The sequence below is a fragment of the Nothobranchius furzeri genome, chromosome 6 (assembly GCF_043380555.1).
Source record: "Nothobranchius furzeri strain GRZ-AD chromosome 6, NfurGRZ-RIMD1, whole genome shotgun sequence".
Classification (NCBI taxonomy): domain Eukaryota; kingdom Metazoa; phylum Chordata; class Actinopteri; order Cyprinodontiformes; family Nothobranchiidae; genus Nothobranchius; species Nothobranchius furzeri.
This window is the reverse complement of record NC_091746.1, coordinates 63,026,708-63,053,927: the sequence shown is the minus strand read 5'-3', so window position 1 is coordinate 63,053,927 and position 27,220 is coordinate 63,026,708. Positions and strand designations below refer to the sequence as shown.

General features: G+C 43.9%; 2 protein-coding genes across 5 annotated transcripts in view; one reads left to right on the top strand and one right to left on the bottom strand.

The window, feature by feature from the left end:
* The window catches only part of adamts6 (ADAM metallopeptidase with thrombospondin type 1 motif, 6), a 129,561-nt gene extending 126,141 nt beyond the window's left edge, over nucleotides 1-3,420 (bottom strand). Inside the window, exons 1-3 of one of the 4 annotated variants that reach the window (XM_054744522.2) lie at nucleotides 2,835-3,420; nucleotides 885-1,278; nucleotides 417-790 (exon numbers count right to left, since the gene is read on the bottom strand). In XM_054744522.2, the coding sequence (XP_054600497.1) occupies nucleotides 417-790; nucleotides 885-984 (474 nt within the window). In that variant the 5' untranslated portion in view covers nucleotides 985-1,278; nucleotides 2,835-3,420. Of the gene's footprint in view, nucleotides 1-416; nucleotides 794-884; nucleotides 1,279-2,834 lie in introns of all 4 variants that reach the window. The other 3 variants (XM_054744518.2, XM_054744519.2, XM_054744521.2) reach the window with 3 other exon arrangements.
* A 14,636-nt stretch (nucleotides 3,421-18,056) lies between these two features.
* LOC107374817 (placenta associated 8) lies at nucleotides 18,057-25,500 on the top strand. Its single transcript, XM_015943094.3, has 5 exons — nucleotides 18,057-18,133; nucleotides 18,259-18,362; nucleotides 18,887-19,011; nucleotides 24,720-24,829; nucleotides 24,914-25,500. Exons 2-4 carry the CDS (start codon nucleotides 18,278-18,280, stop codon nucleotides 24,822-24,824), a joined length of 315 nt encoding a protein of 104 aa, XP_015798580.1. The 5' UTR covers nucleotides 18,057-18,133; nucleotides 18,259-18,277; the 3' UTR covers nucleotides 24,825-24,829; nucleotides 24,914-25,500.
* Nucleotides 25,501-27,220: the final 1,720 nt, after the last annotated feature.

The following is a 27,220-nucleotide window of genomic DNA, read 5'->3' as shown; positions in this document are numbered from 1 at the left end:
TTTAATCCCAAAGTTTTTGTTTTGTTGTATATATTGTTTGTGTAATAGTTTGGACCCAAATTTGACTAATAAATGTAATTAATATCACGGCTCTTCTTTATTTTTGCTTCTCAGTCTGATAGTAAATCAGAATTCGTGAGGAGCAGCATTTACAAGTTCTTTCAGAACGACAGCTACAGAAAAGAGCCGCTGAGGCGTCGCCTTCGCAGATCAGGGACATTATTTGATTTTTTGACGTGAGTGTGACTTCACTCCGAGCTGCCTGACTCAGTGTGCCAAGTGGAAAGAAGCCAACACAACTAGTGTGATGCTCCGACATAGCGGCCGCAGCGAGCGCAGCCAGAGCTGTGCGTGTTTGAGTTATCTGACAGATTTATGGAGGTTTGTTCGAGGTGCATGGTGTGAACCGAACTCACCAGGCCCTTGCAGTTGCTGAGTGCCACTCTGGTTGTTCCGTGCTGATTCTGCAAAAATCCAACGTAGTGGCAGTTATCTACCACGTTGTGACGCCACTCGGGCCCCTCTTTGCCCCAGTACTCCACAGCAAATTGTTTTGACACCAGGTGGGGGTTAAGTGTCAGGTTTAAGTGAAAGTGCTTTCCGTAGGCTGACAGTCTGTAGAAGAGCTGAGAGTCTGGAGGGTCTGACGTAGATCCAACGACCGGGTCCGTCAGTCCACGCCTCCGTCGGCCTGAACGTTGGTGCTTCACAGTGTAGCTCAAGAACTCTCCGTTCTCATCCACCCTCACTGGGAGGGTCAGCTGGTAGTGCTGCAGGTAAGACAGGAACTCTTCTTTTACCGAGAAAAGAAACAGAAGAAGAGAGCAGATAATGAATCAGTCGCTGAGCCTTTCAGAGAATCCAGCCACCTCTTCCCACCATACCTTGAGAGTCGTGTGGAAGTCTGTTGGCACCCTGAAACTCTGAAGCAGCCATCATCACCAGGCTCAGTGTCCAAGTCAGCGTCTTCCACAAAATTTCCATAATTCATGGAAAGATGTGGCATGGAGTATGAGGGGGGTGGAGGGGGCTACAAGCGGGTTAAAGGCACGACCTTGGTCCGACAGCCCACCATAACAGGTCCGGGGTTTCTCTTCTACACTGAAAATCTCTCGCAGGATCGCCCAGGAACTCAGATTGGTGTTGCAGGTGAGCTCTTCCACATCTCACCGGCCTCTGGGTTCATGTCCATAATCCATCAGACGCGTTAGACTCAGGTGCACCTCCAAACTGGAAGCTCTGTGCTGGAAACTTGTCCTGACCAATCCATCTGCACTCCTGAGGGAGAAAAGGAGCAGATAATTATTATTTTATTTTTACATGCCATACTGACTGATATCGTTCACTGGGCCTCCATGCACAACAAACCTCAAGGTATTTAACTACGTCTTTGCTCTAACCTAATGTAAATGTTTGTTTGTTTAGTTTTTTACAGCTTTGTGAACAATACAAACATTCTAACATTTTCATGCATGCATTATCTCAGTGTCCCACCCTAAGACTGCTCAGGGTTCAAATCTGGTCAGATCGTACAAAAGATTCTAAAATAAGACCCAACGCCTCACCGCTTGATTGGGGGGTCAAACCACCAAAGAGCTCCTGAGTGCATCTGCTGCTCACTGCTCCTCATGGGGATGGGTCAAATGTGGAGATGTAATTTCGCCAATGTGTGATGATGACTAATGGAACTTTATGAAATTTGCAAAAAAAAGAAATTATTTTTAGGAATTAAATATACAATTCTTCTCTTTTTTGAACATCCTTCGTCATTAGTTTTCCACATGCCCACTCATATGAACAGCATGCACTTTGAAAGACAAACAAATGATTAACATTAGGAGAATCTAGTGGCTCTATTGAGTCCAGTGTGGTGATTTGTGTGCAAGCGCACATCAGGACAGGAGCTTTAGAGCAACAGTGACCACAATCACTAAGTGGATAATCTCACGTTGTTATGTAATATGTATGTCACTTATAAAGTAAGTTACGAGGGTGCAAATGTTGTGCGTTTTTCCCCCATATATATGAAAGTTATAAGTTGGATATAGTTAGTTGGTCAGCTGGACCTGAAAATGTTTCCTTCATGAGTGAAAGCAGAACCTATAAAGTTCTAACAGCGTGCCCAACTCCCCCAAAACGCTCAAATTCTGCGAGAAACGACCCGATTTGAGTTTACATTCGTGTCTAATAATTGAAAATTGATGACAGTTTAATGACCGACTCGGCGAGGCTGCGCGCTGTAAATGAGGGCGCTGAAAGGCATGCGTAAATCTCCGCGGTGCGGACAGTCTGCATGATCTAATTCCTGCAGATCCTTGTGGTTTGACTCACTGACGCGGCGGCGGCGCGTCCAGACGAGACTTTTCTAAACAAACGTCAGGTGATACCGGAGTGATGTCCAGTGAAAGTGACTCCAGAGAGTCAGACTCGAACAGGGGGGCTGTGTGTTTCCTCAGCGCTCCAGACAGACAGCGCTACCTACTTGGCCACTCTGACCCAGACAGCTGGCAGCCGGCCCGCATGCATTACACCGGTACCTCAAACACAACCCTCAAGGAGCCTCTGCAAGTCAAAATAAACCCGGAGTTTAGCTGCATGCCATGTGGAGGGCTTTAAATGTGTTTAAAAAAATAAAAAGAATGAATCCGCGCGTAAAAGTTGCCCCCAAAAGTGCACATTTTTCACACAACTGACCCTAAAACCCTGTTGTCTCAACTCGCAGAAACCCACCAGGTTTCCGAGTGCTGCTGTGTATACATACGCCTGCACGCCTGAGAGGATTCGGATGCGTGCACAAATCTGCACCGATTAAAAGCAGCAGAAAACATACCGACCTGTTGTTGTTAACGCACCGGGAGGAGAGAGTAAGCAGATATCAGACTCATCCTCTGTCAGCTCCAACTTGTGCAAAATGTCAGAGCTGGAAAAAAAAACTTGGGCAGCTTTTAAGTTCCGCACACAAACCTCCTCCACTCTGCTCTTCTCATCTCCTTTTGAACTCTGCCATCCTCTGGATCTGCGGCGAGTGTTTTCTCCCCCCACCCCCCACTCCTCCTGCCCGGACACCCGAGCAGAGCGGCTGTATCTCAGCCCAGACTCGGCCTGAAGAAGAAGAAAAAAAATCACTTATTCTGATGTTCAGAGGATTGGATTTCCTCCAGAAGAAGAGTTTGCTTTCAGCCTATCTGTCCTCCTGATAATCTGGACTCTGTTTTCATGCGTGTGGCTCTGAGTGGATCGGGAAGGTTTGGAAGAAGGACCCATAAAAGTGCATCAAACAGCAGCAAAAGTTGGCTCGAAGCTGCTTCTCCTCACAGGGACGGGGTATGTCCAGGACAGGGTGACGTCAGTGCAGATGTGCCATCAGCTGTGCTGTGCGCATGTCTATCAGAGCAGGCCCGAAATAACACCTCAGCTTTTTTGAAGCGTCATGCTAACTAGCTGTGTTCTATTAGAGTCACAGCTCTCCTGGAATACAGATTATCACTTCATTTTATTTACTCAAGTAAATTTACCAATATATACTTTGAGTTAAAGTATTTAGTTCATTACAACAGTTTCTAACTGTGTCAGAGTTGAAACTTTATTAATATCATCTATCAGGTTAAGAGGTTATAATATTTGGCAACCCTTAGAGAAAAAACTAGTCAAGTGAATATACTACACGCCTGTAGTGTATTCGTTTTACATACTACATTTTATATAGCATATAGTGTTTGGATTATATTGAAAAGTACAAAACCTGTATACTAATACTTACACTTAAATACTAAAGCTTGTACTTGTACTTTGGTATACTTTTCACTTCTTTCTGTCGCAAAGTAATAATACCGATCCAAGTAGTAAATAGCAGTATATAGATGAGTGTACTTGCTATACTTGAACGTTTACTGTGTTAACTTAAACTTACCTTTTGCAAGTGTACTTAAAGTTAGCTTTAATAAACTCAAAAAAAATTTCCAATTTAGTATGAAGAAGTTTTAAAGGGATATTTAGCACTTTTTGCTTGCTTTTAGCACCCCATAGTGTCCATTTAGTAGAATCAAAAGTGAAACTTTTCTCCTTGCTGCACGTTCTCATTTTGACACCTTAATCTAACAGCTGGAGTGTCTCAGCCTTCATTAGTTTCTACAGGAGGGATTAACGTCTAAATCAAACAAATCAGCTGTGTTCACGATCGAAACACGCAGGAAACGGCATGTCAGCTCCACTTTACTAAGTCCAGCAGGGACTGGGCTGGCACTCTGAAAGTGCAAGTGTGATTTTCTTGACACAGGGGGTAGTGGGGGGTCTGAGCAACATTTCACTAACCCTGTAAAGAGTCGTTTTAGCAAAGTTGCATAGCATGCCGTGAATTGGTGTACTTTCCAGTACTCTAGTACGTGGTCCATAGTATACTTGCTATATTTGTACTCAAGCATGAACTTCAAGTATACTTCTTTTTGCTATGGGAAGATTTAAACTCACCTTAATAAAAATGTAGGTTTTAATTACTTTTTTTTTACTTTAAGTACCTAAAAGTTATAATTGGCCTTAAGATCCAACGTAAATGTCATTTATATTAAATGTAGCAGAATTCTACCACATTTTCTTCATACAGACAGCTAGAAATTGTCATGGTCAACTTTATTTAACTGGCTTACTGCAGCAACCACTGCCCAAAGTGCGTCACAAAGTAAAGTACAGTTAAGTCATAGATAAATATTATGGTAAAAGTACATAAAAAAGAGAAAGAAAAGAGAGAAGCAACAGGTAGTTAGACCGCTAAAAACTAGATACAAATGCTTAATCCTCCCACTGTCCAACTGGGTGTGACCTCGCGAGGAAAGTTGACCATTGAGCAAGGTTGATGGTTTATTCCTTGGGTCCATGTGACAGGGGTGAGGAGTGAGCACCACCTCATCCCTGCCACGTGGACCTCGAGGGATAAACCATCAACCCTGCTCAATGGTCAACTTTCCTCGCGGGGTCACCGATTAGGACAGTGGGAGGGTTTATTTAAACTAGGATAAAAGCCAACAGGTAAAAATAAGTTTTAAGAAGCATTTTAAAATGATTCTGAAAGAAGACTGTTCCATACCTCCACAATTCTGTGATCAAATCTAAATTTGCTGTAGTAATTAATGTTTTTACGCTCACATGTTATGCATAAACTACACTTAAAACTGTTAAATTCCACTTTTATGGAATAAAATGAGCAAATAGAGTCAAGCATACGGAAATGTGCTAAAGTCTTCTCTTGTTTCCTGATATTTTTCCCTCTGACCCAAACTTTTGGATATTTTTTTTAAACTGGTCTTGATTAATTGTTCTTCAGGCTTTCTTATGGTTTGCAAATATTTTCTTTGGACTTGTGCTGCTTTTTCACTCATTTTGAGTCTATAACCTGCACATTTGATCTGAGATCTTTTGTTTTTCCTTTTGTTTTGTTCAACCCCGACCTATTAATCTTTAAAATCGTTACCATGGCTCCTGAACACCAGAGATGAACCGGCGTTGTTCCAGAGAACGTAACGGTGAAGCCATTTTAAATATGATGCAAAGACAAACACGCGACTTGTTTCCATTTTTACCCACACAAAAGACACATTTATGTGTAAATCTTTAAAGCTTTATCAGAAACAACAGGACTTTTCTTGTCTCCATTGAAAATATTTCACCTCTTATCCGAAAAGCATCTTCAGTTCTGAAAAAGGCTTTTTGGATGAGAGGCGAAACATCTTCAATGAAATCAAGAAAAGTTCCGTTGTTTCCAACTGAACTTTCAAGCTCATCGTGCCACGTACGACAGAGAATCTACAAAAATGTTTCTGATATTCCCAGAAAGCTTGTCTAACAGTCAGGTTTCTCATATCAGGCGAGTTTATTGTCGGAAATCTTTCATTTTCTACCTGCTGGGAATCAAACCTGCAACCTTAATGCTGTGAGGCAACAGTGGTACCAGCTACAACGCCATGCAGCAAACTTTTCAGTCGATTGCTATGATTTTCATTATGTTTATTTACTAGATTAGAGTTGAGCGCGTTACTCGTCTAACACCAAGACGGTTACAGAAACCTGTCTTTCATCTGGGCTCAACATCACATACAATACAGTAAGAGGCAATAAGACCACATACACACAAACTAAAAAAACATTTATGAAGCCATTTGTGGGGTTATAGAGATTCCTTTTCTATCAAAGGCTGGGACTGCGGTTGGAACATTGATTACCATCATATACTGTAGCCTACATCATTTTTACGAGAGCTAACATGGACAAGGGTTCTTGTTTAGTCTTTGTGTTCTTGTGTCAGTCGCACAGACGTTACCAGTGAGATGCTGTTACTTATGGGTATCAGTGCAGTCGATGTTCTGTAAATTATGTTGTAAGGACTGTTTATGTCTTTTCATGTCTTGTATTTTTAGGTGTCTTGTGTTTTCTCTTGTCCTTATTTTGTCCACTTTCCTTGTTTTGAAGCAGAAAACTACACAACATGCTGTGGTGTTCGACAGGAACCGAGAGAAACGGAGTGAAAAGGAAAAACTTTAAAAGACTTTTGGAAAGTCTGGAGAACTGGTCGAGATTACGCCGACTGCTTGTAGAAATATTTTTACAATCTCGTGAAATGTTTTACTCCAGGATTATCATGAAGATAAGCTATACTGTATACCGTTTGAGTTTGTTTATATTAAATGACAAGAAGTGGAACACTAATAACAGAACAGTAAATATTGGGACTTGTTTTTAGAATAAAATGGTAAATGGCCTGTATTTGATATAGCACCTTCTAGAGTCCTGGAACCCTCCAAGGCGCTTTACAACACAATCATCCATCCATTCACACGCTGGTGGGGATGAGCTACGATGTAGCCACAGCTGCCCTGGGGCACACTGACAGAGGCGAGGCTGCCGAGCACTGGGGCCACCGGTCCCTCCGACCACCACCAGCAGGCAAGTTGGGTTGTGTCTTGCCCAACGACACAACGACAGCGATAGACTTAGCGGGACTCAAACCTGTTGCCTTCCGATTACGGGGCGAGCACTTAACTCCTGTGCCACTGTCGCCCTAATAAACACAAACGTTGCTTATTTCCATGAATTTCTGCTTTTCAGTGCTGTATCTTGTAATGTTTTAGATGTGGATAAATCGGGCGAAAGTGTCCAACATGTCATCAGAAAAAAATTCAAATGACCACAAACCGAGTTGGTTCACTGACTTGTGTCTGCTGAAGTGGTTTTATCTTGGTTCGTGTCCTTCAACTCCTCCTACTCATCACGTATAGAGATGTTATCGTTTTTATTTAGAATTAAGAAATTAGACCCATAATCTGCCATCAAAGTCTGGTTTTCTTTACACTCATGGAGCATAGGTCTGGTGCAGTGCTAATGAAAATGAGAGCTATAGCAATGTACCTGTGTCAGAAAACACGTCTCTACTAACAAACCTGTTCCAGAAGCCGGTGTGTGGCTGCTGCAGCCTAATAACATCCCTGTTCTGAGTCCTTTGAACCGCGTCTATCTTTGTTCTGTCAGAAATTGAAAATCCTGCCCCTGCCTGAGTTTTAGTTACAGCTGCTGATTATGTGCAGGCAGGTCATCATTATGTGTTCTCCTCCAGCACTTAGTCAAGTGTCAGCAGGCTTTGTGGGCAGCAGCGCCACCATGTGTTTGAAAAATTACAAAAAGGATTTAGAAATTGTTTAATAACTATCATCTCATATGAGGTGTTCTTATGTAAACCATTTCTCGTTGAATGGTAGTATTATAAATAAATGTGCACACTTTAATTTGTTTAAAGTGCTGTGGTAAAGTTTTAAAAGCACTTTTTTGAAAGTGGTCTTGGTCGATCTTGCTTTTTAATTGAGATTTTAAAAAGTAAGACATAAGAAATACAAAAAAAAGAATAAAATTTAGTAAAATATAACAAAATGGTACAATAATACAAGATAGGGGAAGAATAAGGGGTAGGAAATGAAAATATGGAGACTAAAATATGATTTAGATCAGGGTTCACCATAAGGTGCCCTCAGGCCTGTTCCAAAAATACCACAATTCACCCCTTAGCTAAGCCTAAAATATAAATTTTTGTTGCTGCTATTTTTAATTATTGCACTTTATGTGGTTTAAAACATGGCAGCAGAGATGGTTTACATAATTTTGGGAACTACAGAAGAACAAAACTAATGAAGTTCTAGGAAAGAGTGGTGGAAGCTAAGCTTAGGCCAGAAGTGAACATTTGTGAGCAGCAGAATGGTTTGAAACCAAGAACCAGTCCTACAGATGCTATCTTTGCTTCACGGATGCTGATGGAGAAGAACAGAGAAGATCAGGAGTTGCATTGTGTCTTTGTAGATTCAGAGAAAGTGTATGATGGTGCTGAGAGAGAAGCTGTGGCGCACGAGAAGGTCTAGAGTGGCAGTGAAGTATGTTAGAGTGGTTCAGAACGTGTAGGAGAGCTGCGAGACAGTAGTGAGGGGTGAGACAGAAGTGAGGGGTGCTGCAGGAGTGTCATGATTTCAAGGTGGAGGTGGGAGTGCATCAAGGATCATCTCTAAGCCCCTTCTTGTTTGCTTGGGTGATGGACAGGCTGCCAGCTGATGTCAGACAGGAGTCTCCATGGACTCTGATGTTTGCAGATGACACAGTGTTCGGCAGAGAGAGCGGGATGAGAGTAGAGGAAAAGCGTGAGAGGCAGACATATGTGCTAGAAAAGAGAGAAATGAAGACAGGATCCATGTGTGTTAATGAGAGGGACACAATTAGACTGGTGATATTACAGGACCAGTGGAGGGCTTTAAAGACTTTGGGTTCACTGCTACAGAGAGGGTTGAAAAGAGAAGGGTGTGAAGTAGGTTGGAATGTGTGGGGAAAAGTGTCAGCTGTGATGTGTGATAAGAGGTTCAGGTGTAGAAGACATAAGTGAGACCAGCCGACAGTGTCCATGGGGACAAGACAGGAGGAAGAACTGGAGATAGCAGAGCTCAACGTGTTAAAGTTCTCTTTGAGAGTGACGAGGATGGATAGGATCAAGAATGAGAACAACTGAGGAGATAAACATACCATTTTGGAGACAGACTGAGATGATTTGGACATGTCCAGAGGAGAAACAACTTTCTGTTAACTCTTTTAAAGGTTTATTTAGACAAAGAACAAACTGTAAAAATGAAATGCATATTTATTTGGTTCCTAGTTACTTAACATATAAACTTCTAATTAACTGACATTTAGTTTGCTAGATGGCCACTTCCTCCGGCTGCAGAGGACTTACTTGTATTATTTAGGTCAACTGGAGGGAAACTCGATAACTCAACCCTCTGGCTTTTGAGTACTTTTGGGATTTTTCCACCATCTGCTGGACAAAAACAGTTACTACAGACAAAGTTCATAAAGCTAAAAAAAAATCAACAGCACAGCACTTCCTGTAAACTTTCTTCAAAATAAATTATATAATTTTAAGCCTCCCACTGTCTTTATGGGTGACTCCGCGAGGAAAGTTGGCCATTGAGCATGATTGACAGTTTTTCCCTTGAGGTCCATGTGGCAAGGGTGAGGTGGTGCTCACTCCTGCCACGTGGACTCAAGGGATAAACCATCAACCATGCTCAATGGTCAACTCTCCTCGCGGGGTCACACCCATTAGGTCAGTGGGAGGGTCAACTGCATTACCTGTTTCTTTTTTAACACAGAAATTAGTTGTTTTGCCTTTTTTTGCTGACGTTTCGACGACTGCCGCCGTCTTCAGAGCTCGCCCGCGAGAATTCAGAGAAGAAAGTCAGAATTCAGAGAAGAAAGGCAGAATTTTCTTTCTTTTCAGTGGCTTCTATGCTCTTCCGTACCTCCTCCTTCTCCTTAAATTTATGTTCCCAAGAGGGCAAAAAGATTTAGATTTTTTTTATTCTTAAAAGGCTAAAAATAGTACATTTGTACTAACAGTGTTCAAACATGAGGGCAGCAACTCCCCATCTTCCCTTCTTGTCTAAATGTTGTTGGAAACCAGAGTGTTGTTCTGTTGCGTTTGACGCAAATTCCCCATTCTTTTTTTGGCAACAAAACAGTATTTGGAAGGAATTAGAGGGAGTGTTTCTACTAAGGACCTTAGAAATCTAGTTCCTTCTTCACCTCCCACTCCTCTTTATTATTAATATTCATAAGAGGACAAAAAAAATTTGGATTTTTTAAAGCTTCATTTTGATAAGGAGGCTAAATATTCTCTATAAAATAGCTAAAAGGAGCAAAAGTGTGGTACCAGGATGTAACTTACACATGTAGAAGGATGATGAGGTCGGAGCCACCAGGCAGGTGGCTAAGAGGAGCTTTATGGATGTGCAAGAGGACATGAAGTTAGCTTGTAGAAGATAAGACTAAACTGGGACAGATGATTGGTTGAAGGGACAAGAGATTTTTTTTATCAGACTTGCACTGATATAGAAATGATATTGTTAAAAACAGCCCTAACCACCCATCATACATGCAGTTTAGTTAAAGTCAACACTTTTGTAGTTCAAATGCCATTATTGTGCACATGGTGTATCAACCTGGTAGCCCTTAATACAGCTCATCATTAAAGCTCTCAGCTTCACAAATGTTACTGAGCCCTGCTCTGGATAGTTTTATGATGCACGTGTTAGAGAAACTGTGCCGCTTTTGCTTAACAAACATTCAGTCATTCCCATCTAAAAGATATGACAGTGGCCATATAAGGCATGGAAATGAAATCCTTACAAAGAGTCATTAGGAAGGAGGGTGTAGAGATATGAGATTGGGGATTTGATTATGACCAGTAAGATGTGATGATTCTATATAAATATAGAATCTCAGCCTGATTGATCTTTGAATGTTTAACCAGAAGAATTTAAGATTCTTTGCTTATTCAGTGACCATAAACACACTTTGTATTAATTCAGACAGAGTCAAGTATATAATTAAAATGAACTTTATTTTCTAGACTAATTATATTGCATGACAAGTTATGGAACGATGTGTGATGAGTGTATGTGTGATGGAATGTGATGTGTGATCAGAACCCTTGTATCTGGAAGAAACTGAGTTCTGGGTGTGAAGAATTTGGTCTGCTGTAAACTAGAGAGTTGATCATTTATAGAACCACATAAGACGCAATCTTGCACTTTGGTCGCCCTCACTGATTGATTTATTGATTAAACGGTTTAACAGAACCAGAGCGTTGTTCCAGCTTTTTGCCATTGAAGGGTGTAAATTCACCTCTCTAATTACAAATAATATTCAATGGAAAACCTCTGAGTTTGTAGCGACACCTGGGTTTCGCACTTTTAGCACCAGATGTGAAAGCCCCAAAAAACTCTCCCTAACCATTGTATTTAACACTTTCACATAAATACAAGTTTTATTCCGTTTCCAGTGAAGTAACTGGAGAAAAAGAGCAGGTTTCCTTGTTGGTATCGCCACGAATATTGCAGCCTTTTATTTTGAAATACTATGTAAGAAGTGTATCTACTAAGTGACTATTGTAACTAAAAGTAGTTTGATCCTCTTTAATATTAATACTCACAAGATTACAACAAACATGAGGGGTTTTACTTTTCAGCTACTGATGGATAAAATGTTCTAAGGGTTCTGGTGAAGAGTTCCAGCTTTTTGCCAAATCCCCATCCCATTTGCTTTTAAACGGTTTAACCCTCCCACTGTCCTAATGGATGTGACCCCGCGAAGAAAGTTGACCATTGAGCAGGGCTGATCGTTTATCCCTTGGGCAGGGGTGAGGAGTGAGCACCACCTCACCCCTGCCACGTGGACCTCAAGGGATAAACCATCAATCCTGCTCAATGGTCAACTTTCCTCGTGGGGTCACACCCATAAAGACAGTGGGAGGGTGAACAGAACCACAAATAGAATTTTGTTTCTTTCACCCTTTGAATGTCCATTCCATTTATTTTTATTGTTACATCTTTGTTGTCTCTGTCATTAAACAATATAAAATTTGTTTTATTAAAATTCAGTGAAAGTCTGTTTATGTCAAACTTTTATCAGTTTGTCATTTATCACTCTATCTGACCCTGAATAGAACAATGTTGTGTCATCAGCAAATAAAACAGTACAGAGTAGCTTAGATACACTTACAAGATCATTAATAAATAGTATGAACAGTTTAGGTCCATGGACCGACCCTTGTGGCACACCATAATTAATCTCCCGCAGTTCTGATTTTGTGTTGTTTAGTTGGACAAATTGTTTTCTATTCTTTAAATACAGTGGGGCAAAAAAAGTATTTAGTCAGCCACCGATTGTGTAAGTTCTCCCACTTAAAATGATGACAGAGGTCAGTAATTTACATCATAGGTACACTTCAACTGTGAGAGACAGAATGTGAAAAAAAATCCATGAATTCACATGGCAGGATTTTTAATGAATTTATTTGTAAATCAGGGTGGAAATTAAGTATTTGGTCACTTCAAACAAGGAAAATCTCTGGCTCTCACATACCTGTAACTTCTTCTTTGAGAAGCTTTTCTGTCCTCCACTCGTTACCTGTATTAATGGCACCTGTATGAACTCATTATCTGTACAAAAGACACCTGTCCACAGCCTCAAACAGTCAGACTCCAAACTCCACTATGGCCAAGACCAAAGAGCTTTCGAAGGACACCAGGAAAAGAATTGTAGACCTGCACCAGACTGGGAAGAGTGAATCTACAATAGGCAAGCAGCTTGGTGTGAAAAAATCAACTGTGGGAGCAATTATCAGAAAACGGAAGACATACAAGACCACTGATAATCTACCTCGATCTGGGGCTCCACGCAAGATCTCATCCCGTGGGGTCAAAATGATCATGAGAACGGTGATCAAGAATCCCAGAACCACACGGGGGGACCTGGTGAATGACCTGCAGAGAGCTGGGACCACAGTAACAAAGGTCACCATCAGTAACACACTACAACGGCAGGGAATCAAATCCTGCAGTGCCAGACGTGTTCCGCTGCTGAAGCCAGTGCATGTCCAGGCCCGTCTGAAGTTTGCCAGAGAGCACATGGATGATACAGCAGAGGATTGGGAGAATGTCATGTGGTCAGATGAAACCAAAGTAGAACTTTTTGGTATAAACTCAACTCGTTGTGTTTGGAGGAAGAAGAATACTGAGTTGCATCCCAAGAACACCATACCTACTGTGAAGCATGGGGGTGGGAACATCATGCTTTGGGGCTGTTTTTCTGCTAAGGGGACAGGACGACTGATCCGTGTTAAGGACAGAATGAATGGGGCCATGTATCGTGAGATTCTGAGCCAAAACCTCCTTCCATCAGTGAGAGTTTTGAAGATGAAACGTGGCTGGGTCTTCCAACACGACAATGATCCCAAACACACCGCCCGGGCAACAAAGGAGTGGCTCCGTAAGAAGCATTTGAAAGTCCTGGAGTGGCCTAGCCAGTTTCCAGACCTCAACCCCATAAAAAATCTGTGGAGGGAGTTGAAAGTCCGTGTTGCTCGGCGACAGCCCCAAAACATCACTGTTCTCGAGAAGATCTGCATGGAGGAATGGGCCAAAATACCAGCTACTGTGTGTGCAAGCCTGGTAAAGACCTATAGTAATCGTTTGACCTCTGTTATTGCCAACAAAGGTTATGTTACAAAGTATTGAGTTGAATTTTTGTAATTGACCAAATACTTATTTTCCACCCTGATTTACAAATAAATTCTTTAAAAATCCTGCCATGTGAATTCATGGATTTTTTTTCACATTCTGTCTCTCACAGTTGAAGTGTACCTATGATGAAAATTACTGACCTCTGTCATCATTTTAAGTGGGAGAACTTGCACAATCGGTGGCTGACTAAATACTTTTTTGCCCCACTGTAACTTCTAACCCATTGATGAGCCACACCTCTTCAAACAGAAGCCATTCAAAGAGCTGTCAACAGCAGGTGAGGTATTTAATGACCATAACTTTTCCACAGGAACTCTTTTCAAAAGAGCTGAAGTGAGAAAAAAAATGTTTTTTTTTTAAACATGATCAAGAGACATAGTGAACCAGCTTCTTTAGAACAATTGATCAAGACTACCTAAGGAGAAACAAACAAGACAAATAAATAATAAAAAAGAAAATAAGTTTTATTTTTAAAGTTTAAACTTTGTCCCGTTAATAAAACCATGATGATTAAGATGTGGGGTTTAAAGTACAGGTTTTCAGCACGTGGTGGGAAAAAGTCATAAAATTGTGCCTTTTTTATTGGTGATTTGTGTCAATAACAGGAAGGTGTGTGAGGAGTTAAAAACTGTGGTTAATTGTTTCATTGTGGGAGTGTGTGGAGTTTTTATTGTGGGAGTGTGTGGAGTTTTTACTCTTTTAATGACTTTCACATGCCACACACATACATCAAACTCCATTTAATTTTCTCTCTCTATCAAAACATCCAAATACGACAAATCTGAGGTGTTGCTTTGTTTTGTTTGCTTGGCACGACTTGTGGAATGTAGTCAATTGCCATGTGTGGTGGGTGTTTGTCAGGGATTCAGACTGCAGACAAAAGAAATATGCCACATTTTCCCTGGTCTAACTAAAATTGAAGTATCTGTCATAATTTGCACAGATAATGTTTAGAGTTTAAGCATGCATGACAGGAGATAAATGATAAATAAATGATAAATGACCTGCACTTGTATAGCGCCTCTCAGAGTAAGGACTCCAAAGTGCTTTACACTACAGTGTATCATTCATCCATTCACACACACATTCACACACTGATGGTGATGAGCTATGATGTAGCCACAGCTGCCCTGGGGCGCACTGACAGAGGCGAGGCTGCTGAGCACAGGTGCCACCGGTCCCTCCGACCACCACCTGCAGGCAAGGGGGGTTAAGTGCCTTGCCCAAGGACACAACAGCAGAATTCTCTGTCCGGAGCCAGGATCGAACCTGCAACCTTCTGATTACTGGACAACCCGCTCTACCGGTTGAGCTACTGCTGCTGAGGTATGTAATGTTAGTTACCTAAAATTATATCATTTTTCTTTTTTATAAGGGGGTGGGGGGGGGGGGGGGGGTGGACTGGCAGACCAGGTGGTGGTCCCCTTATTTAAAAAGGGGGAGCGCAGGGTGTGTTCCAACTACAGGGGGCTCACACTCCTGAGCCTTCCTGGTAAGGTCTATTCAGGGGTTCTGGAGAGGAGGGTCCGTCGGATTGTTGAACCTCAGATTCAGGAGGAGCAATGTGGTTTTCGTCCTGGCCGTGGAACACTGGACCAGCTCTATACCCTTAGGGGGATCCTGGAGGGTGCGTGGGAATTTGCCCAACCAGTCTAAATGTGTTTTGTGGATTTGGAGAAGGCGTTTGACCGCGTCCCTCTGAGGCCCTGTGGGGGGTACTCCAGCAGTATGGGGTACCAGGCCCTCTGATACGGGCTGTTAGGTCCCTGTATGACTGGTGTCAGAGCTTGGTCCGCATTGCCAGCAGTAAGTCGGGCTTGTTCCCAGTGAGAGTTGGACTCCGCCAAGGCTGCCCTTTGTCACCGATTCTGTTCATAACCTTTAAATACAGGATTTCTAGGCACAGCCAAAGTGTGGAGGGCATCCGTTTTGGTGGCCTGAGGATCAGGTCTCTGCTTTCTGCAGATGATGTGGTCCTGTTGGCTTCATCAGAACGTTACCTTCACCTTTCGCTGGAGCGGTTCGCAGCAGAAGAGTGAAGAAGCTGGGATGAGAATCAGCTCCTCTAAATCTGAGACCATGGTCTTGATTTGAAAAAAGGTAGAATGCCTTCTCCGGGTCAGGGATGAGGTCCTACCCCAAGTGGAGGAGTTTAAGTATCTCGGGGTCTTGTTCATGAGTGAGGGAAAACTGGAGCGTGAGATTGATAGGCGGATTGGTGCTGCATCTGCAGTGATGCGTGCGTTGTACCGGTCTGTTGTGGTGAAGAGAGAGCTGAGTCAGAAGGCGAAACTCTCGATTCACCGGTCAATCTATGTTCCTACCCTCACCTATGGTCATGAGCTTTGGGTAATGACCGAAAGAACGAGATCACGGATACAAGTGGCCGAAATGAGTTTTCTCCGAAGAGTGGCTGGGCTCTCCCTTAGAGATAGGGTAAGAAGCTCGGTCATTCGGGAGGGGCTCGGAGTAGATCCGCTGCTCGTCCACATCAAGAGGAGCCAGTTGAGGTGGCTCGGGCATCTGGTCAGGATGCCTCCTGGACGCCTCCCTGGTGAGGTTTTCTGGGCACGTCCAACTGGGAGGAGACCTAAAGTTAGACCCAGGACACGGTGGAGGGACTATGTCTCTCACCTGGCCAGGGAATGCCTTGGGATTCCCCCGGAGAAGCTGGCCCAAGTGGCTGGGGAGAGGGAATCTGGGCCTCTCGCCTTAGGCTACTGCCCCCGCAACCCGACTCCGGATAAATGGATGAAAATGGATGGATGGATGGATGGATGGATGGATGGATGGATGGATGGATGGATGGATGGATGGATGGACTCATCCCACATGACGTCACATCCTTGTTCACAAAAGCATCCAACCCAAAAAACCATAGACATAGTAGTTAACAGAATCAGACAGGATAAGACTTTACACAAAAGAACAAACCTCACAGCAGATGACATAGCACAACTGATAGGACTGGTAGTTAACTCCACTTATGTCACATACGATGACACAATATACGAACGACTGGAAGGCTTCGCCATGGGTAACCTGCTCTCAGCCACCCTGTGCGAGTTTTTCATGGAAGACCTAGAGCAAAAAGCCGTAGCAACTGCCCCCCCAAACTGCTAAATAAAATTATGGAAACGCTACGTAGACGACATACTGGAAATCATACCAAAAGGACAAACAGAAACACTAACACAACACTTGAATAACATTGACGACACAGGCAGCATAAAGTTCACATATGAGACAGAAACAGAAGGCAGTATAGCATTTATGGACATGAAAATAAGCAGGCAGACCGACGGGACCCTAAACATAAACACATAAAGTATAGGAAACCAACACACACAGACCAATATCTATTATGGACTTCAGAACACCCCACCATACACAACATGTCAGTAATCAGAACATTATATCACCGAGCAAACAAGGTAACAGAAGAAAGAGACCGTAAACAAGAGGACAAACACATACAACATGCTTGAGAGACCTGCGGATACCCAACATGGGCAATAAACAAAGGAAAACAACAAACAACAACAGAAAGAAAAGAACAACCTAAGCAAAGAACCAGAAACCCAGAAAGACAAGAACCAAGAAAGAAAACAAGACCAAACCAGAAAGAAACAAGTCAAAAAAACACACAAGAGCAGCGAAAGAAGAAGCAGAAAGCACAATAAAGAAGTCAGCCGTAACAGATCACTGCATAAGAGAAAACCACGTAATGGACTGGGACAACACAAGGATCATAAACACAGAACAACAGAAGTACAAAAGATGGATAAAATAAGCTATCAAGATAAGGAGATGTGGATGTGAGACCATGAACAGAGGCAATGGGGTCTACTCATTGGATCGTGCATGGGACTGCATCATCGGAGAGGGGAGAGTGGGCAGCAGAGGGCGTCAACGTCCTCTGCTGCCCGCAGATAAACGAAGTAGGAAGTGACGCCACCATCAGCGTTAACTCTGAGGATGTTTTGCAGTCGGCAAATGAAACGTTAGCAAGGTAAAGAAAAACCTAATTCTATTTTTGGTCCTTTTTAAAACACAGGAAAGGTTTTTCTTTACCTTGCTAACGTTTCGATTGCAGACTGCAAAACATCCTCAGAGCTGACGCTGATGGTGGCGTCACTTCCTACTCCGTTTAAAGAAAAACCTTTCCTGTGTTTTAAAAAGAACCAGAAATGGAATTAGAAACTAAACACAGTAAGAACACACCAAAGATGTTTAAAGAGTATTTCAGGTGTAAGAACTGTGAAAAGTAAAGTTTTTAGAATAAAACAAATAAAAATTTTATATTCTGTATTTTTTATTAATTCTATAAAAAGAAACTTGAGGAAGGAATCTAAGTGTTAGTGTTTATTGCAGGGGTGGGGTTGTATGGGTGTGTTTAGTGAACTCTTTAACCTACAATATCATAGATTAAAACTAAATCACCTTTGATCTGTTATAAAGGCCAGCGCCGCGTCCCTCTCTCAGTCTGCCGTCTCCTTTAGCAGCTTCATCATCCTTTAGTTGTCCATCTGGTAAGATTTATAGAGAACTTCTGTTCCTACAGAGCATGATGCTTGAACTGCAGAGATTTTTAGCTGATTTCTGAAGTATTTGCTCTCTGTTTAAATGAAAATAAAACCCTTTTCATCCCACACAGAGACGCGTTGACCCTGATCATGGCCGTAACCAACCAGCCAGGCAGATATGAGCCCTCCGATTTCCAGACTGGACTCTGTGATTTCTGTGATGACTGTGGAACTTGTGAGTACAGGAAAAAAAACTGCAGGAAAAATAAAAAAAATCTAGTAAACGTACATGGATGATACAGATGGATGGATGCGTATGTAATAGTTATTCCTGCTAATCTTTAAAACCATCCCGCTCCAACGATTAGGATTAAAGCTGAAGTCCACATCCTGGTTTTCAGAGAAATTGTGTTAAAACTTTATTCTGAAAATGAGTTTTCACTAAATCCTGTTTGTTGAAACAAAAACAACTTCACCAAAAGATTTTAAGGGTTTGTTTAAGTAGGAAGATCAATTTTTATTCCTATTTATAATCAAATACCCAACAAAGGTGATCTCTCATCCCAAATGTTCCTTGTACAGTTTTTTTTAATTTCTAGAAAATTTTGTTGTTGCATTTGTGCATAAATCCTGACTGTACAGTCTTCTATTCTAATGTTTACCTTTTAGTGAACATGCATGCACACATTTACCTTTAGTTTGCTGCTGGCACACCTGAACTTCCCCACTATTGCTGACTGAACCCTATGTCTCCCTCAGGCTGCTACGGGTTCTTCTGCTACCCGTGTCTCGGCTGCACTATCGCCAGCGACATGGGCGAGTGCTGCCTGTGTGGTCTGGGCATGCCCATCCGTAGCGTCTACAGAACCAGATACAACATCAGGGTAAGTCTCAGAACTTCTGGGCTTCAAGGTTCATGTAGCAAATCAAACTCAGGATCACTTCAGCCCAGGCTGACTCTCTCCTACAGGTTTAAATCTGTCCGATTTGTCTGCATTCAATAGTCAAAAATGATCTGATAATGCAGTAAATGATGACTTCAAATATATTTAAAATTACTTCTAGATTCTGTTTTGCCGTCAAAAACGTTTAACCTTTTTATATAATAAATAATAACTGAGTTGCAACTTGTAACTTGAAAATTTTGTTTAAAAAATAAAACTACATTTGTTACCGTCTTAAAGTGACAGTGTGTATTTACCCTGGCAATAAGGGGTAGTACATTCCCAAAATTATTTCACACAAGCAGTTTTTTTTTGTGCTCGAGTAAGACCTTATCAATGGATGACCATTAGGGTCAAAAATCCCTGGGAGTGCAACCTCAGGCAAAATAACGAGCACATCAGACTCCCTTTCATCACTGGCAACGAGTGAAGAGATAAATGTGTTAAACAACGTTTATGAATAGTGAAAATTTTACCATTTGTTACAAAACAGTAAATGTGTTTCGTCTTCACGGGCTCCCGTAGAAGGAAACATGGCATTGCCCAGAGACTGTGGTCCGATCCAGATACTCGCACTTCCACCCATGCGCCCTTCAATTGCACGATCAGGGGTGCGAGCCCATAGGGTTTCCCGAATCTCAAGTGCAGAAGTAGATCACGCCCTTTTTGCACCCTTGAGCTGCAAGGTATTACCCACAATTCATTGCTGCAGGACTGAAAGCTCAAGTTCCTTTTCTAAAAATATATGTTTTCTAATGAAATTAGTTCGTACTAGGATGATTAGCGGATGCTCTGAAAGTAGAGGCAAAGCAGCATCCATCCATCCATCCATTGTCTGAACCCGTTTTGTCCACGTAGGTTGTGTGTGTGTGTGTGTGTGTGTGGGGGGGGGGGGGGGGTGCAAACCCAGGACCTTCTTGCTGCAAGGCAACTGCTCTAACCTCCGCGCCACTGCGCAGCCCGGCAAAGTAGCAATGAAGTTAAATTTATTTCAAATACCTGTTTGGCTTTTTTCTTTGAAAGTTTTTAATAAAGGTTTTTGAAGAAAGTATCACAGTGACCATTACCCCGGCATGCATTGCGATCGATGACACAATGCTCCCTGACTCAATTCGGCAATTATTTGCACACGTGTGAACCACGCATCAAAGCCTTACAGAGCACTTTCTCCAAGTGCACTTTGCTGAAGACTGCAGGCCGAGTATTGGGACTGGGGCTTAGACTCTCTCCCATATATTTTGGACCTGATTTTTATGGTTATATGTTACAAAGCCGCCAATATTTCTCAACAGCTGGGTGTCGTTTAATTCATTTTCAACAACATTTCGATAGATGTTTCCAGAGATTAACGGTGAAAACAACAAATTGTCACTTTAATTAGGAAAGGTTAACGGTTAACCCTAACCCCGTCGGAACAGCTGAGGAGGAACAACATGTATCTACATCAGCGTCATAAATCCCATAATAAAGATTAAGTCCGTCCAAAGGGTCAAAGCATAAATCAGAGGGAAGAATGGTGATAATGGAGAAGGCAATGTGGAATGGAAACAGGAAGACGTGTATTTTACTGACTTTGATGGTGTTATTGCGATAAAAACACAAATAAAATAACTTTTTAGTCTTTAAACTAGTGTTGTGATATGTAAATTTAGTCGTGTTGCTTCTGAGGATGGTCCTCAAGTATTTTCTTCCTGTTTTAAAGAAAATTATACGCAAATGTGAATGAAATAAATCATCAAAAATAATTAAAATATAAAAAATAGTTAAATTATAAAAATGAAGAATTTTGTACATTATGTCTAATTAAATAAATTTATTTTTGTTATCAAAAAAATACTTAAACTAAGAAATCAAGTACATTTTAAATTCTTACATCTTATATTTTGTGACATCGATCTCATTAACATTAAAAACATGCTTTGCTTTTGAAAAATTATTCATTCAAAAAGTAGAAGACTGTCAATGTCTTCGTTTCGTCTTCGTCTTCGCCTTCCTCCGCTTATCCGGGTCCGGGTCGCGGGGGCAGCATCCCAATTAGGGAGCTCCAGGCCGTCCTCTCCCCGGCCTTGTCCACCAGCTCCTCCGGCAGGACCCCAAGGCGTTCCCGGACCAGATTGGAGATGTAACCTCTCCAACGTGTCCTGGGTCGACCCGGGGGCCTTCTGCCGGCAGGACATGCCCGAAACACCTCCCCGGGGAGGCGTCCAGGAGGCATCCTGACCAGATGCCCAAACCACCTCAACTGGCTCCTTTCGATCCGGAGGAGCAGCGGTTCTACTCCGAGTCCCTCCCGAATGTCCGAGCTCCTCACCCTATCTCTAAGGCTGAGTCCGGCCACCCTACGGAGGAAACTCATTTCGGCCGCTTGTATCCGCGATCTCGTTCTTTCGGTCATTACCCAAAGCTCATGACCATAGGTGAGGATTGGGACGTAGATCGACCGGTAAATCGAGAGCCTGGCTTTCTGGCTCAGCTCCCTCTTCCCCACGACAGATCGGCTCAGCGTCCGCATCACTGCAGACGCCGAACCAATCCGCCTGTCGATCTCCCGATCCCTCCTACCCTCACTCGTGAACAAGACCCCGAGATACTTAAACTCCTCCACTTGAGGTAGGACCTCTCCCCCGACCCGGAGGTGGCAAGCCACCCTTTTCCGGTCGAGAACCATGGTCTCAGATTTGGAGGTGCTGATCCTCATCCCAGCCGCTTCACATTCGGCCGCGAACCTACCCAGCAAGAGCTGAATGTCAGAGCTGGATGAAGCTAGGAGGACCACATCATCCGCAAAAAGCAGAGACGAGATTCTCCTGCCACCAAACTCGACACACTCCACACCACGGCTGCGTCTAGAAATTCTGTCCATAAAAGTGATGAACAGAACCGGTGACAAAGGGCAGCCCTGGCGGAGTCCAACCCTCACTGGGAACAGGTCCGACTTACTACCGGCTATGCGGACCAAACTCACGCTCCTCTGGTAAAGGGACTGAATGGCCCTTAACAGAAAGCCACCCACCCCATACTCCTGGAGCGTCCCCCACAGGATGCCCCTGGGGACACGGTCATAAGCCTTCTCCAAATCCACAAAGCACATGTGGATTGCTTGGGCAAACTCCCATGCCCCCTCCATCACCCTTGCAAGGGTATAGAGCTAGTCCACAGTTCCACGGCCAGGACGAAAACCACATTGCTCCTCCTCTATCTGAGATTCAACTATCGATCGGACCCTCCTCTCCAGTACCTTGGCGTAGACCTTTCCAGGGAGGCTGAGGAGTGTGATCCCCCTATAGTTGGAACACACCCTCAGGTCACCCTTCTTAAAGATGGGGACCACCAGCCGGTCTGCCACTCCCTAGGAACTGCCCCCGATGACCACGCAATGTTGTAGAGGCGTGTCAACCATGACAGCCCTACAACATCCATAGCCTTGAGATACCCAGGACGAACCTCATCCGCCCCCGGGGCTCCGCCGCTGTGTAGTTGTTTGACTACCTCAGCAACTTCTGCCCCCGAGATCGGACAGTCCATCCCCAGGCCTCCCAGCTCTGGTTCCTCCTCGGAATGCGCATTGGTGGGATTGAGGAGCTCCTCAAAGTATTCCTTCCACCATCCGACTATAGCCTCAGTTGACGTCAGCAGCTCCCCATCCTCACTGTAAACAGTGTGAGCGAGTTGCTGCCTTCCTCTCCTGAGGCGCCGGACAGTTTGCCAGAACCTCTTTGGAGCCGATCGATAGTCTTTCTCCATGGCCTCACCAAACTCCTCCCACGCCCGAGATTTTGCCTCGGCAACTGCCACTGCTGCACCCCGCTTGGCTATCCGGTACCTGTCTGCTGCCTCCGGAGACCCACAGACCAGCCACGCCCTGTAGGCCTCCTTCTTCAGCCTGACGGCTCCCCGAACCTCTGGTGTCCACCAGCGGGTACGGGGGTTGCCACCACGACTGGCACCGGCCACCTTACGACCACAGCTAGCAACAGCCGCCTCGACAATCGCAGAGTGGAACAAGGCCCACTCGGACTCAATGTCCCCCACTGCTCTCGGGACGTGGTCAAAGCTCTGCCGGAGGTGGGAGTTGAAGACCGTCTTGACAGGTTCTTCTGCCAGGCGTTCCCAGCAGACCCTCACTATGCGTTTGGGTCTGCCAGGTCTACGCGGCATGTTCCCTTGCCATCTGATCCAACTCACCACCAGGTGGTGATCAGTTGACAGCTCCGCCCCTCTCTTCACTCGGGTGTCCAAAACATACGGCCGCAGGTCAGATGATACGACTACAAAATCTATCATCGACCTGTGACCTAGGCTGCCCTGGTACCAAGTGTACCGGTGGGCATCCTTATGTTCGAACATGGTGTTCGTTTTGGCCAAACTGCGGCTTGCACAGAAGTCCAATAACAAAACACCGCTCGAGTTCAGATTAGGTGGGCCGTTCCTCCCAATCACACCCCTCCAGGTCAAGCTGTCATTGCCCACGTGAGCATTGAAGTCCCCCAGCAGGACAATGGAGCCCCCTGATGGAGCACTATCTAGCACTCGTCCCAGGGACTCCAAAAAGGGTGGATACTCTGAACTGATATTTGGCCCATAAGCACAAACAACAGTCAGGACCCGTTCCCCGACCCGAAGGCGCAAGGAAGCTACCCTCTTGTCCCCCGGGGTAAACCCCAACACACAGGCAGAGAGTCTCAGGGCTAACAAAAAGCCAACCCCAGCCCTCCGCCTCTCACCCGGAGCAACTCCAGCAAAGTAGAGTGTCCAACCCCTCTCCAGGTCTCGGGTTCCAGAGCCAATGCAATGTGTCGAGGTGAGTCCGACTATATCTAGCCGGTACCGCTCAACCTCTGCCACAAGCTCCGGCTCCTTCCCCGCCAGCGAGGTGACGTTCCATGTCCCAAAAACTAGTTTTCTTGTCCGGGGATTGGACCGCCAAGGCTCCCGCCTTGGTCTGCCACCCGATTCGCATTGCACCGGACCCTTCATGTTCCTCCTGCGGGTGGTGGGTCCACAGTTGGACGAGCCCATGTATCCGGTTCGGGCTGGGCCCGGCCGGGCCCCATGGGCGAAAGCCCGGCCACCAGGCGCTCGCTCACGGGCCCCAACCCCAGGCCTGGCTCCAGGGTGGGACCCCGGTAACCCTCTGGGCCGGGTACTCCGACTCTTCGTTTTAACCGCCATGAAAGATCCTTCGACTGTCAATGATTATTTTAATTAATCAAGTCACCCGCTACCAGAGTCCAACTCCACTCCCATTTCCCGTTTGAAAAATCCGCCACAAAGAGGAGTTGCCTGGCAGACCAAGAGGGTGGAGCTGCTAACAATGTGACATCATATGGTACCAGCTAACGCCATAGTTACCTCTTAGCCAATAGCGATGGAAGATTTAAATTCAAATGCAGTGCAGAGTTTTTACCTGAAGAGGGTGCAACACTGACAGTTTAAGGCAGAATATTTAAATGCTTTACTGTTTATTCATTTTATTTGCCAGCCCACCGTTGCCAGGTAAGATTATTTACAGCTCGGGTAGAAGTCCCTCCTTAATGCGAACGCTAAATGCTTACACTCTAACTGCGCCCCTGTGTTAAACTTCCCGTGTATAAAATGCTGATGCATCAGTGCTGCAGCCTCTCACACAAACTGGTTTGTGCATCCAGGGGTCTATGTGCAACGACTACATGGTGGCCCACTGCTGCCCCGTCTGCGCCACCTGCCAGCTGAAGAGAGACATCGACCGTCGAAAGGAGCAGGGAATTTTCTAAAGAGGGTGAGGAGACACACAAACCTGTAATAACTGCATGTATGTAGCAGGTTAATGATGGAAAAATGGTTTTATCTGTGTGCCTTTCAGGTGCTGCTATGACAACCAAGAAGCTGTAAACCCCCTGGATTGCAGGGCTGATAAAGAAGAGCCCATCCCTCTTCCTGATAAGGAAATTGTGTAGTTTTTATTGTGGTATTCACCTTCTCCATAAATGCCATGCAATTCTTTGTGTGTGTGTGTGTGTGTGTGTGTGTGTGTGTGTGTGTGTGTGTGTGTGTGTGTGTGTGTGTGTGTGTGTGTGTGTGTGTGTGTGTGTGTGTGTGTGTGTGTGTGTGTGTGTGTGTGTGTGTGTGAATTATAAACCCATCTCTGAGAAACCACGTTTCATCTCTGACCTTTACACTTAACATGATTTACGGCTGCTGTCTGACATTATGTTGCATCAGAGGCGTTTGTCAGGATGTGAGGAAGACGGCTGTTGACTTATACTGCTCTGGACCGTCATTAATCTTTTATTTCTTGGTAATCCAAAAGTACATTTTGTACATTAGATCCTTCTCATCCGTTAACACTGAGATTTAAAAGACATATTTTTGGGCAATTATTATAGAACAATAAACTGTACCTGCACTTAAATCGACATTTGCATTAAAATGCTTTTGATAAAACTTTCAGAGGTGTCTAATTGTTACTTCATCTCCTTCACGGTGAAAGGAGAAAGGTGCTTTGATTGTGAGTGTTTTAAGTGTCTGCAACATGCAACGCATAAACAGATTTTTAAGATATTTCATCTTATGTTTATTCTAAAAACAGAACTCTGACTTCTGACTCTAGAAAAAAATCATTACATAAAATAAGGTAAATATTCTTAAATGTGATAAATGAGCAAAAGTTGCTTGGCTAGAATTCTTAAAGGTCATCGTTACTCATATTTTAATACGTTTGCAGCAGTTTACCTTAAAGTGACAGTGTGTTTTTCCTGGTGATGGGGAGGTAGATTCCTTATTTGTTGCAAGCAAGCAGTATTTCTGTGTTGGAGCAGGGGCAGATTTAGGACTGAAGAAGATCTGGGGCGCGCGCACACACACACACGTGACCTGCACTAGTCAACATCATATATGTCTTCTACCACATAATTTTTAATCTGAAGCTACATATTAAGCATTTTCAGGGCAGATAATTGTTCCTGTTAGTGTTTAGTGTGAGATGATAGTAAATATTCCCTTTCTTTCTCCATCCACTTTACCTGATAGTAAGCTAACTTTAGGCAAACCAGCAGCACAACAAATATTTTCAAATAAGACTCACAAACCTGAGTTAACACCAGTCTCATCAAAGCTGGGGTTCTGTCGTACTTTTTGTCTAAAAAACGTCCTTATGTCCATCTTCACTCATGCGTTTCAGGCAGAGAGTGTAGAAGAAGCCGGCTGCTGAAGGGCTTCTTCTTCAGTGGTGGAGGCTCAGGCAGGCTGTATACAAACTACTGCCAGCTGCTCCCTCTCTGTTGGACTTTGGTACTGCATGTTACTTCCGCGATTTAGATCCGGGGCTTTTCATGAAACATTCGGGGCTTCAGCCCAAGTAGCCGGGCCTAACGCTGCCCGTGTTGGAGTAAGATCTCACCAACAGATGCCGGTTAGGGTCAAAAAGCCCTGGGGCCTCATTTATCAAGCTTGTTTACGCACTAAACGGGGTCGGAAAACTGCGTAAGCAACTTTCCACACAAACTTCGGGATTTACGAAAGAAAACTTAGCGGAAAAATGTGCGCAACTTTAAGTTGACTAAGGACCTTGCTTACGCACATTTTGGACATGGAGAGCACCTGCAGTGCTGCTGCTGAGAAGGATAAAATCATGAAATCGTGCAGCATTATCACTTGTACCGCTTTGTTTTCACACAGAACAAGAACCCCCACACGCACACACACACACACACACACACACACACACACACACACACACACACACACATAGCCTGAAGCGCAGAATACGGAATGCAGAATATCAGCAGGGGGACATATTAAGACAGAATGTCTTGCGTCTGTGACAGTGTGTGTGTCCTGTCACTGTAACCCAATTAATGATGTGCTCTGGCTACTTGGTCAAGGGAGATGTGCGTTTGGGTGACTGGTTAGTGCATGTGACTTTCACCTTGGAGACTGGGGGTCGGACCTTTTTTTTTTATATCCGCCACAGATCTCTCTGAAGAATTCCCAACATTGACAGCTTCAGCAACGCTGTGCCACTCCATGGATTTTCTCTTATTTGTTTTGCAAAAGCACTTCCTTTCATTTCTTCACCTCACCCACAAGTACCTCAATTTCTGCTTGTGAAATTGCGCTTCCTTGATCTGCCTTGATCTACGGTCGCCATGTCATTGGTGGAGCGCTGCAA